Source organism: Scophthalmus maximus, chromosome 3 (assembly GCF_022379125.1).
Source record: "Scophthalmus maximus strain ysfricsl-2021 chromosome 3, ASM2237912v1, whole genome shotgun sequence".
Taxonomy (NCBI): domain Eukaryota; kingdom Metazoa; phylum Chordata; class Actinopteri; order Pleuronectiformes; family Scophthalmidae; genus Scophthalmus; species Scophthalmus maximus.
Genome location: NC_061517.1, coordinates 28,408,094 through 28,420,595, shown reverse-complemented (window position 1 = coordinate 28,420,595; position 12,502 = coordinate 28,408,094). Strand labels below are relative to the sequence as shown.

At 43.7% G+C, this 12,502-nt stretch overlaps 1 protein-coding gene across 3 annotated transcripts; it reads right to left on the bottom strand.

Moving 5' to 3' along the window:
• Positions 1-1,080: 1,080 nt before the first annotated feature.
• On the bottom strand, positions 1,081-10,219 carry LOC118317297 (targeting protein for Xklp2-like). 3 transcript variants are annotated; one of them, XM_035645865.2, is made up of 17 exons: positions 10,080-10,219; positions 9,494-9,634; positions 7,919-8,050; positions 7,711-7,834; positions 7,040-7,117; positions 6,685-6,837; positions 6,081-6,190; positions 5,199-5,347; positions 4,718-4,889; positions 4,486-4,624; positions 3,985-4,207; positions 3,775-3,870; positions 3,273-3,446; positions 3,041-3,187; positions 2,837-2,948; positions 1,609-1,775; positions 1,081-1,380 (listed from the first exon to the last, which is right to left on the bottom strand). In XM_035645865.2, the coding sequence occupies exons 2-17, from the start codon at positions 9,603-9,605 to the stop codon at positions 1,270-1,272; spliced, it is 2,199 nt and encodes a 732-aa protein (XP_035501758.2). In that variant the 5' UTR covers positions 9,606-9,634; positions 10,080-10,219; the 3' UTR covers positions 1,081-1,269. The 3 variants fall into 3 exon arrangements, with proteins under 3 accessions (XP_035501758.2, XP_035501757.2, XP_035501759.2); XM_035645864.2 differs by having other exon boundaries at positions 1,609-1,796; positions 10,080-10,218; XM_035645866.2 differs by having other exon boundaries at positions 1,609-1,796; positions 6,685-6,789; positions 10,080-10,218.
• Positions 10,220-12,502: the final 2,283 nt, after the last annotated feature.

Genomic DNA, 12,502 nt, shown 5'->3' with positions numbered 1-12,502 from the left:
ACTCGTCACCTTGGATATATTGTGACTTAAAATAACTGAAGTAAAAAAAATAAATGATTGAATGGGACCGTCTGCTCTATTCCGTGGTCTGTTCTTGTTCTTACAAGTCAATATAAAGGCTGCATTCAGTGTGACCTTTTCCTCTGTCCTCACTGATGTCATTCGGCTGACTAATGTTTGAGTCACACATTCCCCCACATGTTTTTTGGTGTGCCATTGCTGTACTTTAAGTACAAGTAGTCTGAGCTGTGATTGGACTGTCCCAGTTCATCTGAATGAAGCTCACAGGTCTGTGGTGAGAAACAGAAAACTCAGCTTAACACAGACGGACATTACCTTCTTCTCTGACCAGAGCAGCTTCACATGAAACTGTGGACGAGAGCAGCCACAAACAACACACACCGCCTGCGCTCAAGTCCACTTCAGATAAATAGTGATGAATGAACTAATATTGAACCAGCTATGACTCACATTAAAGAAGTGGCTCCATGTGGACTGATGTCAGTGTCTCAGCCACGGTGACATCATCACTGTCACCACTGAGGTGTGTTTGCTTTGAAACAGGAAAAAAAACACTGGAGATGTTTTAATATGAATCTGTAACTCGCTCTTGCACCAAGTGTCTGTGGTTCACAAGGAAACTGCTTCACATCCCGCTGTTGTGTTTGGGTGACATCAGGAAATCTTGTTAAATGTGTAAATACTTAGTTTCCAAGTTTCTTCTTCTTCTTCTGGATTGTTCTACAGTCAACCTGCCATGACACTTAACTCAAGTCTCCATTTCTCCCACTGATACCGTGAAGTAGTCACTGCAAACACAAATATAAAGTTCACCATGTGTGTGTGCAACACTCAGTCGACTCCTTTCTAGTTCATACTGTGTATTAAACGAAACCAAAAAACGGCCACATACAAATTTTTCTTGGTAAATTATCTTGTATAAAGTCTTCACACACACAAATTAAGTGTCTATAAAGCAGCATAAACTGACTGATCTTAAAACTGAAGTTGACCTGTGACATACTAGAATTACACATTACTTCTGTCAGAATACAAAAAATGAATGTCGATAAACAGGACTGGTATTTGATGACCTTTATTTAAGAGTTAATGTAGTAAGAAGAGCAGGAAAGATTAATCAGTACGTTGTTAAAATCTAATACTCAACAGGAAAAAGAAAACTGCTTCAGTGGTTTCAAATATACAATCTATGTACAAGTGTAGAGACGCAATCTGATGGCAAAGGAATTGAAAGCTCAGATTTCTGTATCACATGCGGAATCGATCAGAGAAGTTGGGAGAGTGTGGGACCGTGAGAAGAACGTCGCTCTTCTTCACGTCTACAGGTTTGTAGTGTCTGACGGGCCGAGCCTTGTGAACCTGCAGGAAACACAGAGGAAGAGCGTGAGTCACACAGACAGTTTCTACAAGACAAACATGTTTCATATACACAACATTCATGTGAGCGGTGGTTTCTCAGTAGTAAATATGACAGTTCCATGATGTAGATTATGGATTTCAGAATCCAGCTACACTGCTGCCACATCAAACTGTATTTTCACTCCTCACTCTCCTCTCACGATGAACCGTGTGGTGTTTGACATTCACCTGTTCTTGCCGCAGCATGGCGACCTCCTCTTTCTGTCGCTGCTCCTCCTCACGTCTCTTCCCCTCCTCCATGAGCGCCCTGAGAGCCTCCTTCTCACTGGCCAGTCGCTCGTACTCCTGCCGCTCGCGGGCGCGTCGCTCTGTCAGCAGCTCAAAGGCCTCCACCGCTGTGGAAGAGTGAAGGACTTCTGAAGAGTAGTGACAGATATCGTCAAGGCAGCGGGAGCATAGTGAGTTACACGGCAGTGAACGAGCCTCAGAGCAGACGACTGCAGACGAGTCACTTAGAGCAAAAAGCTTCTTTCATTTAAAACAATTACAGAAATATTTGAAAGCATAAAAACATACAGTGTATGCTATGACTTTAGTCGTTACTGCAGTTTACTATTGCTGAAACTATGACGAGGCTCTGCTTGCCTTTGAGGACAGTAAAGATAATATACGGATGTTTTGTTGGCACACAAACGCATGTTTTTTTCCTAGTGCTGCCGATGGAGAGAGAGGAAAGAGCGCTGCACACAGCTCTACAATGGAGCGACATCACAAAACACTGAATTACAGATCTTTTGAGTGTGTATAAAAAAATGTTGGTTCATTATGAAACTGGAGGACAGTCTAGACTCTAGGTAATGAATGGGAAACACACATTGCATACAATTTTGCCCACGCAACAACACAGGTTGACAGCCCCACACAGCGCTGCACATGCAAAGTGAGTATCCAATCTAGATGAAGTTTCATTAATAAGGCTCAATCCCATTTCACCCCTTGCCCCTATTCCTTATCCCTACCCTATTCAATCCAATTCAATGGTAGGGGAAACACTGTATTAGTACCACATATGTAACATTATCAACTAACGTGATGTGCTGTTTCATCGTTATAAGACCACAGGTTTTTTCAGCGTGATTGACCTGTCACCAAAGTAACTGCAAAAGCGTCTTTACAATGATATCGCCGTCATTCCAGGCATGTTGAATCACAGGTAAAAACACGTCGCGCCTGCCAACGTGATGACGTATCGCATTCGAAGGGGTGTCCCATTTCGTTGGGGTCGATTTTCAACCCAAGGGGTAGGGGTAAAAATGAGAAATGGGATTGGGCCAAAAATATTGAAAGTGATCAGTTTGAGTTAAAAAGAAACTGATGAAGAGTCAAGACTGAAGAACTGACTCACTGAGCTGATCATCACAGAGGTTAGTGGAAACTCAACTCTTGTTGTCCCTACCTGCTGCAGCCCGCTCCTGCTTTTTGGGCTGGAAGGGCTCTTTGTGAGTGACTGTGTTGGGCCGGGCTTTGAATGTCACCGCCTCCTCCTGTTGTTTCTGTTCTTCTTTCACCTACAACACACAGACAAAGTCACATGCTACAGCTCCGACGCTGTGGAGAATAAAAACTGCTGGTGTGCGTCCAGGTCCAGATCCCGTCATACCATCTGCTCCCAGCGACTGCTCTTCACAGCTCCCCGCTCATCCAGGAGCAGTCTGAAGGGCTCCGGCTTCGTGGGCTCCAGCGTCTTCTTCTCCGGGAGGAGCACGGTGTCAAAGTGTGGCAGCGGCTGGGCCTTGAACGGAGCCACCTGGAAACGTTCAGAGGAAAGTGGTCGGACCGTTGCTCTCAGGTATCCAGAGTAAAGAGCCAGCAGCTGAGGAGGTGACACTCACCTCTTCATTCCTCTTCTCCTCCAGCCTCTTCTCCTTCAGTACTCTCCTCTCTCGCTCCCTCTCTTCGAAGGAGAAAGGACAGACCTCCACGTGGTGCTTCTCTGGTAGTCGTGGCTGGAAGGGGAGGCCGAAGTGAGGCACTGGGGGGGCTTTGATTGGTGAGGGCTGTTTGACCTGACACGAGACAGACGACCGGGTCAATAACACGGGCACGGCTGGGTGGACTGGTTGACACCTTGGCTGCGACGGCCAATGATAAACGATTGCTGTGATCATTTCAACAAAAATCAATGAAATAAAAACTCTATTGTTCGACCAATAATCCTGAAATGTTCAATATATTGTGAACCAAGAGAAAAATTATAAAATTCTCTCAAAGCTGGAATCAGAAAATGACTAGATGAATTTTCCTCTCATCAGTTGAACGGTCGTTGCAGCTCTGCTGACTTTAAGTTGAAGAACTCGACAGATAGATGAGTAAAGATAAAAACTGTGTTCTCACTTCCTCCACTCTGCGATCCACACGAACCCTCTTCTTCAGGGCGAAAGCTGGAGACTCTGGAACAGTCGGATGCAGAACTCTCTTCTCGGGGAGTCCCTGTGGAGGAGGAAATCCTCTTCACTACATTTCATTACACGTTCTCTGTGAAGAACTTCAACAAGAACCGAGTCAGTGTTGGTGTAAACCCTCGGCCGCAGGATTTTAACTTACCACTACTCCTTCCAGGATCTTTCTGGGCAGAGGCTGGGATTTAAAGCTGTGTGGCTTCTCTTCACCATCCTCTGGCTTCTTGGAAGCTTGTCTCCCCTGGAGCCTTTTCTCAATCTGAAGCGCGAAGCCTTCAGGTACTGTGGGTTCCTTCACCGCTGGCTTCTTCAATTCCTCTGCACTTTGCAATATTTTCCTGTTCAGCTCCAGAGCCTTGAATTTAAACCTGTAATTAGATCACAACATTAATCGATGGCGTCTCTATCGCACCACACACATGGAATGAAGTTCAGGAAGAGCCTGTTACACTGACAGAGCCAACATGAACAGTGTGAGCAGATCACTAAACTGAGCGTGTGTGAAGGGTTGTGATTCATATAAATCAGTTCACCACAAGAGGCAGTTTCATTTCCTGGAGAGTCCTGGCAGCAGGAAGCAGCTTGACCCCCAGTTAAAGAACGTTACAACAGAACCCTGATGATGTCCTGAAGTAAAGACCCTTACTTGTGAAGTTTGTCCACCTCCTCATCCTCCAGGTCAGCACTGCTCTTAACTGTGGGGGGCCGGGCCCTCTGGCGGGTCATCAGTTGTGGGGTATGAGGCTGGGTGAGCTTCAGGTGGTCTCCTTTCACCGGAGAGGGCCCTTATGAAAAAATAAACCACATGTTCGTCACTTACTCAGCACAGAGTCACAATGTGGCAGCGAACAGTGAGCCAGTGAAATCTCTTGCTCCACCTCGCTCTTGACTCTGGCGGCTGCGCAGATGGTAGCGGTCGGGGGTCCGTTTCTGGAACTGCTCTATCTGCTCAGCCATGGACACATAGGCACCGGGCCCCTCCCCCTTTCTCCTGCTGCCCTTCGACAGGTTGAAGGGTTTTGGTACCGTGGCGCCTTTCATGGCCTTTACCTGAGGAAAAAACAACAGTGCAAGAAAGTTTTCTTAGTGTCTAAAGTTGTAATATTTCACCGCATGTACATCGTGTCTTATTACTTTGCTCTCAGACAATCAGTGCATTTACACTGCACAGCAGTAAATGGGTATGGTCTCACCCCGGTTAAGTGGATAACCGGGTTATGCCAGTTTTCCTTGTATCCATGAGCGGGGAAGAATGTGAAGAATGAGGGGGGTAAGAGTAAGAGCAGGTGGACAATTCAGGCAACAAAAGTGTGTAGATTGAGATTTTTCTCAATCAGGTTGATCTTGTGAAGAACTTACTGGGGAGGAGGGTTTGCGGAGCTGACTGATGAAGTCAACATCCTTGTGGGCCGTGCTGGATGAAGCATTCGCCTTAACGCGGGTGTCTGTGTTGAAATGGAATTCTTTAGGCACAGTCGTGGACAGGGCCGCCTTCTTCGGGGGTGGATCTGGAACAACAGTGAAACAGATTTACTCTCAAGAAGCAAAGTGAACCTTCAACACAAATTTCAGATCTTTCAAAACGTGATTTTGAAATTTGTCCGTTTGACGATTTATTCGGCCGATATGGGGCTATCTGAGGAAATACCCGTAGTGGCGTTCATGTACACTGTTATGAAAACCTTTTTTAATTCAGAAAAAGATGCTCGGGATGATTTATAAATTGTGTCACTACGTACTTTGTACAGCAGAGAGCGATCAGACTCCATTGTTTAATATACTCTCAACGCTGTCTGCAGCACAGTTGAGCTCAGTTAGCTAATGCTCTGTATATAGTATTTATTATGTTATGTTATATTTTGTACATACCTATTGTTTTTTAGAAAAAAAATATATTCTGCTGTCCACTTTGCTGCTGTAACACCCAAATTTCCCCGTTGTGGGACTAACAAACGCTTCTTATCTTAATGGAGCTGCTGACAAAGTAAAGTGGTGTCTTCACGCGGGATGCAACTGTAACTAGTTTGTGAAATGCATACAAGGAAGTTAATAAACAATGACCCCATCATTTCCCTTTTCAATAGAACTCTAGATCGTTAACCTGTACTTCAGAACAATCGGAATTCTTGTACTCTACTCTGTAATATCGGCCTGAGAAATCCAATATTGGTTGTGCTCTAGTTAAGAGAACTAAAAGTTAGTTATTCAGCACATTGAACATTTTGGGTTCAATCCACTCACTTCCAGCCAGAGCAGCTTTGTAGCTGGCCTCGTTCTTCTTGCGATGCTGAGCCACTTCCTTCTGGAGGTTCCTGATGCGCTCCAGCTCCTGTTCTTCAGAGCTGAACGGCCTGTTTCAACACACCAGCAAAAGTACGGCTTCATCTTCTCATCCAACCACATCAGTCTCACTGAAGTGGAAACTTTCAATTAAAGCCAGTTAAATAACTGGGTTGAGAAGCTCCACTTTTCTACAAACTTTGTAAAAAGGCAGTCAGCTGATGGTGACCAGTATTAGTTTTATTCTAGTTAATCAGAGATTTAAAATAAAAATATATACAAACAATATACAAAGTGACTTCAAATCGAGATAGAGGACATGTTCTCAAGCCTGGCATAGCCAGGCTAAAACTAATACTAGTTTAGCGATTTGTCATATAAATGCAGATGTCTGTGATGATGGAAGTACTTATAGTCAAATGCTGGACCTCAGCTGCAGCCTTGGTTGTTTACAAAAGTTGGTTCCGTCCAAGTCGTGGTATAACGTGACCCACACATGAAGTCCAATCAGTCCCTACAGGACGCTTAATCATCACACAGATATTCTGAGTATTCGTCGTCTTACTCTGTGTTCGCAGTATTGGAAGCTGCTGCCCTGGTCTTGGGTGCAGTCCTGGAATTCAACTGTCCACTTCTGCGGAGACTAGTCCTGGAATTCACCTGCACACTTCTGCGGAGGACACCACTGGACTTTAGAGCGTGTTGGGCAGCAGGATTCCTAGAACAAACAGCTGGAGTTGAAAACTAAAATAATGCCCAACTAACGGTGATACAAAGTGGTTATTTGAGGCATCACATTCACAAGCATTCTTAGAAATAAAAATAAAAACTGTGTTGGTGCTGGACCTATATGTTTAGGTCTAGAGCACTTGCTGCTGTAAAGGGCATGATAACAACTTGAGGACAATAATGACACTTACATTTTGTGTTTCTTTAATGGTGGTGCAGCTGACTGTGGTGGAGCTGAACCGCTGATCGCCTCTTTACGTTTTGAAACCCTAAAATGAAGAGAAATCTAAATATTAATAACATGAAATTGTAATTTACTATAAGGAGCTGAAGAGTTTGAATCTCACACATAGGTCACACACTTGATCCTGCATTTCCCATTTCTTCTGTCGACGACCTGTCAAGGCAACTTTAAACTAGGGATGTCACGGTGTGGATTTTTCCCAGCGAGCAACACACTTGTGACCATACCAGTATTCCCGATTACACCGGCCATTTTACAAGAAAAAACGGGCATTGGCTCAGCATCTGTAGAGCGCTTATTAGACAACAAATCACAAATGCATGGTTTGACTCCAGTCAATTCCACCAGAATAGTCAGGTAAAAATAAGACTGTGGCCTCAGTGACTTTTTGAATTTGTTGTATCATTAAGTTGTATTCCCCTTTGTTGTCGCCCACCCCCTATTCTTTTGACTTGCCTTGATACAATGGTTTAAAACCTTACTCTGAATATGGACCATAAGTACCGCCTTGCTGTGATCTTTTGTCTCCACTGCAACTCATTTCGACCAGAAGGAATTTTTATACTTCCACAACAGTTTCACCCTAAAGTGTAAGTGTAGGCATCACAAGATCTGTACCTGCGTGGTTGGGCGGGAGGCTGATTCGCCGCCGCCGTCCTCCTCCTCGGCTGAGCATTGGTCTGAGCTTCAGCTCCCCAGGATGTGACGACGTTTGGAGGTGGAGTCACGGATGTGACAGGACCTGGAACATTGGTCAGTCCACATAAACACTCAATCCATGTTTTTATTTGCCCTTTTACTTATCTGTAATGCAAAGTGAACAAACCAGTATCCACATCTGTCTTCACTTGAGGAGTAACAATGGCTCTGGGCAGGTTGGGAGCATCGCTTCTCATAAAGGGCCAATCGGGCCTCAAGGGTGTAACAAGGTGACCATCTGCTCCACGGCCCTGTTGATCTGCACATGAGACACAATCAGATGATGGTGTTTATCAGACGATGGTGTTATCAGATGATGGTGTTTATCAGACGATGGTGTTTATCAGATGATGGTGTTTATCAGACGATGGTGTTTATCAGATGATGGTGTCTATCAGATGATGGTGTCTATCAGATGATGGTATTTATCAGATGATGGTGTCTATCAGATGATGGTATTTATCAGATGATGGTGTTTATCAGATGATGGTGTTTATCAGATGATGGTATTTATCAGATGATGGTGTTTATCAGATGATGGTGTTTATCAGATGATAGTATTTATCAGATGATAGTATTTATCAGATGATAGTATTGATCAGATGATAGTATTGATCAGATGATGGTATTATCAGATGATGGTATTTATCAGATGATGGTATTTATCAGATGATGGTGTTTATCAGATGATGGTGTTTATCAGATGATGGTATTATCAGATGATGGTATTTATCAGATGATGGTGTTTATCAGATGATGGTGTCTATCAGACGATGGTGTTTATCAGACGATGGTGTTTATCAGACGATGGTATTATCAGACGATGGTGTTTATCAGACGATGTTGTTTATCAGATGATGGTGTTTATCAGACGATGTTGTTTATCAGATGATGGTGTTTATCAGATGATGGTGTCTATCAGACGATGGTGTTTATCAGACGATGTTGTTTATCAGATGATGGTGTTTATCAGACGATGTTGTTTATCAGACGATGGTGTTTATCAGACGATGGTGTTTATCAGACGATGGTGTTTATCAGATGATGGTGTCTATCAGATGATGGTATTATCAGATGATGGTGTTTATCAGATGATGGTGTCTATCAGACGATGGTGTCTATCAGATGATGGTGTCTATCAGATGATGGTGTCTATCAGATGATGGTGTCTATCAGACGATGGTGTCTATCAGATGATGGTATTATCAGATGATGGTATTATCAGACGATGGTGTTTATCAGATGATGGTATTATCAGACGATGGTATTATCAGATGATGGTGTCTATCAGATGATGGTGTCTATCAGATGATGGTGTCTATCAGACGATGGTGTCTATCAGATGATGGTATTATCAGATGATGGTATTATCAGACGATGGTGTTTATCAGATGATGGTGTCTATCAGACGATGGTGTCTATCAGACGATGTTGTCTATCAGACGATGGTGTTTATCAGATGATGGTATTATCAGATGATGGTGTTTATCAGATGATGGTATTTTAAGCTACCCACTAGTTATTCTGTAGTACAGGCGGTTTTCACAAGAGATTACAAGTGACTGTGTCAAGAAGTTTCCTACTATGACTATGACCACACAGCATGTCACAGAGTCTGAAGAAGAGTCTGGGACGAGCTTCACAGGACGTGATTCACATCTGGAGCAGCATTAACAGGCCAGATGCAGATGTTCATCCTCACCGAACCACGTGTCGTCGCCCTCGGTCACCTCCAGCTCCTTCAAGTCCACGACGTGGGACGGAGCGTCGAACTCGTAGCGTCCGTCGGCGCCTCCGGAGTCGCTGTCGGCCATTTGTGTCCGTCTGTTGTCGGACCTGTCACCTGCAGGAGACAACGTCCATCACAGCTCGTTCCCTTTGTGTCTCCCTCTCACTGAGCCCCGGTTACTTCTGATAACCGACCGCACCGAGCTACCAACCGGACCGGACCGAACCGGACCGGACCGGAAGAGCGGAACACGACGTGTGTGGTTGTTCTCTCGATGTGAAACATGCGCGTCGTTGTGGAAACGGAACGTTCAGTTGCTGGATGTCGTCTGAGAGTCACACTGTCTCTGTTCGAGCTCAAGTTTACGTTGAGCTGAAGCTGCGGAGGAAAACAACCGACTGCTCCTCCGCTGCTCTGCCTTCGTGAGGAGGCGTCGCAGGCACCGAACAACCAGCGGAACATTGTAAACATGTTTGATATCACTACATTCATGCTAATAACTAACGTTAAACTTATATCAAGATGTATGACGACATATGTAAGAGTAAACAAGACTTACCGATACCGTCTTTTCTCTGAACAAGCTGGATCTGCAGACGTAGCGCGGCCACCCATTTGAACCAACCAATGGCAGACGTTATCTTCTTCTTCTTCTGTCAATAGCAAATCGCAGCCGTGCAGATCATTATCGCCCCCAGCGGACGTTAGGAGGTAGTACTTATATCCTTGATATTTGTCCTGCAGAGTTTGTCATACTTGAAACAGACCTACCGGCACTGGCGGACCGGGGGTGGGGGGGGCAACGCGTCACCTGCGTCACTCAAGTTCTCTCTAGAGTGACAAAAACGAGAGGAAGTTCCCTAATGGCTGCCATTTACATGGGAAAATATGATTGAGTGCCCTCTAGGGTGCCCTGTCATGCAATAAATCATTACGATGTGCCCTTTAGAGCAACAAAATGTAATATGTGTCATAATGAGTACCCTTGTAGTGGAGAAAACATGATGACGTTCCCTATATGGGTGCCCTTCCAATGGAAAAGGGTGCCGTTATGAAGTGCCCTCAATGCCGCCCCTACATGAGTGCCCCAAATGGTGCCCTTTCCAGTAGAGAATGGGATGCAGTGCTGTATACGGTACTCCCACAGGTGAGAAAAGTGCCCAATTCGGTACTACTTTAATGGAGAAGAGCCCCTCCAGTGGATTAAATGTGATGCAATGCTGTAAAGGGAGTCCCTACATGTGTGAGAATATGGAGAAGTTTCCTAATGGATGCCCCTCCAGTGGAGAAAATGTGATGTGGTGACATATAGGTCAGGGTTTCCCATACATTGACGAGATAGGGGCGGCCCGCCATAGTCTAATTTGTTGCGCCATCGACTCAAAACAAACTGAAAAATATTTTTATACTTCTCATAGCAAAATAAAAGATCCCTAAAGGTGCATTCACGCTGAACGCAACGCAAATTATTCTCGCAAATATGGATACAAAGTCAATGCAAAGACGCGGCTAGACACGTAGCCTATTTGTGTTTTGCAGAGCAGCTCTCAGTCTGTCACCCAGCAGCGCACTTTTCAAAAGAAGCTACTTTTCCCCATTTTTGTACCTGTGGAGGGGTCAGTGTCCATACAACACCTGTATATGTTGTAAGGCTACAGCACAATTGTTGACAAGAGCATAAAGTCCTTCATAGATCTAGCCTCCTAAATTGCTATCAAAGTTCACCAGATTGATGGATTTAACTTTAAAATGTACAAAATTTTCTTCTGGAGGGGCATGACCCTGGACCCCCCAAGAGGGTAAATCGTCCACCTCCCATAGTCTCTCAAAAACCTATGACCTCAAACAGCCTGAGTCCGCCACTGACTACCAGAGTTATTTGTAAAAATAGTTTTCAGGTCCTTCACGTTCCATTAAGATCCTTAATAACTTTCCTCTCATTTGTATATTTAGTACAGAGAAGAATGACACGTTCCATAAATATATATATATATATATATATACATACATGTTCATATGCATATATATACACACACGGGTGTAAGCAGGGCCCCCCACCAACAGAACCCCCAACCCCTCACAAATACTTTACTATGGTTGAAGGTATCATGAGTATTAAATATGATTTTCTTCATGTTTATTTAAGTATTCCCAAGGTATTGGACAATGCAAAAAAAATATGGAACCTCCACAATTTTAAAAAAATACATAGTTCAGTCTCTCAATCAATATATTCAGCCAATTTTTAATTTATGTCATTATGACACTAATTACTTAGAAAACAGTGATTACAAACAAACATTTTTTTTAATACCAGGCTTTCCAGGGGCCCACCCTTGAGCCCTGGGTAGTGTGCTCCCCCTTCCCCCCCAGTGCTACGCCCGTGTGTACACATATATACACACAAATATATATATAAAGAGCTACATAAATACAGTTCATTTACCATAACCATTTGACACATTTTAAATATACATATTTTATATATCTTTAATTAAATCTTTATACTCAAGACTCAACTGTAGCATTTTTTTCTGCTTTTGAGAATCAGTTTTTCATGCTTTCACATGTTTACCAGTTATCATAAGACCCCTGCTGTCCAGATCTCATCCTTGAAATTATGTTTTCTGCTTAGTTCTACAAGTTTCTCTCATTTCTCCTACTTTCTGTTGGATTTTACAGTAAATGTCAAACATAAGCTTCACTGTTTCACTCTACTACTCCTGTAGTTTCTTTACCATGTCTGATTTGGTTATGATTTTGACTTCAGTTTTACATTAACATCCCCTCCACCTGTGTATCTGGGATCCAGATGAATTTCAGTTATTCCTGCTTTGTTTATTACGAGGATCGTTTGAGATACTTCCCGCACAATGTCCCGCCTGCATCGCGCTGCATATTCTACACACTCCTTGTTCATTAACAATGTTTCTCATTGTCCAAGTGAAGCTCTTGCTCTGGCATGTTTCTTCCTGTTCACAT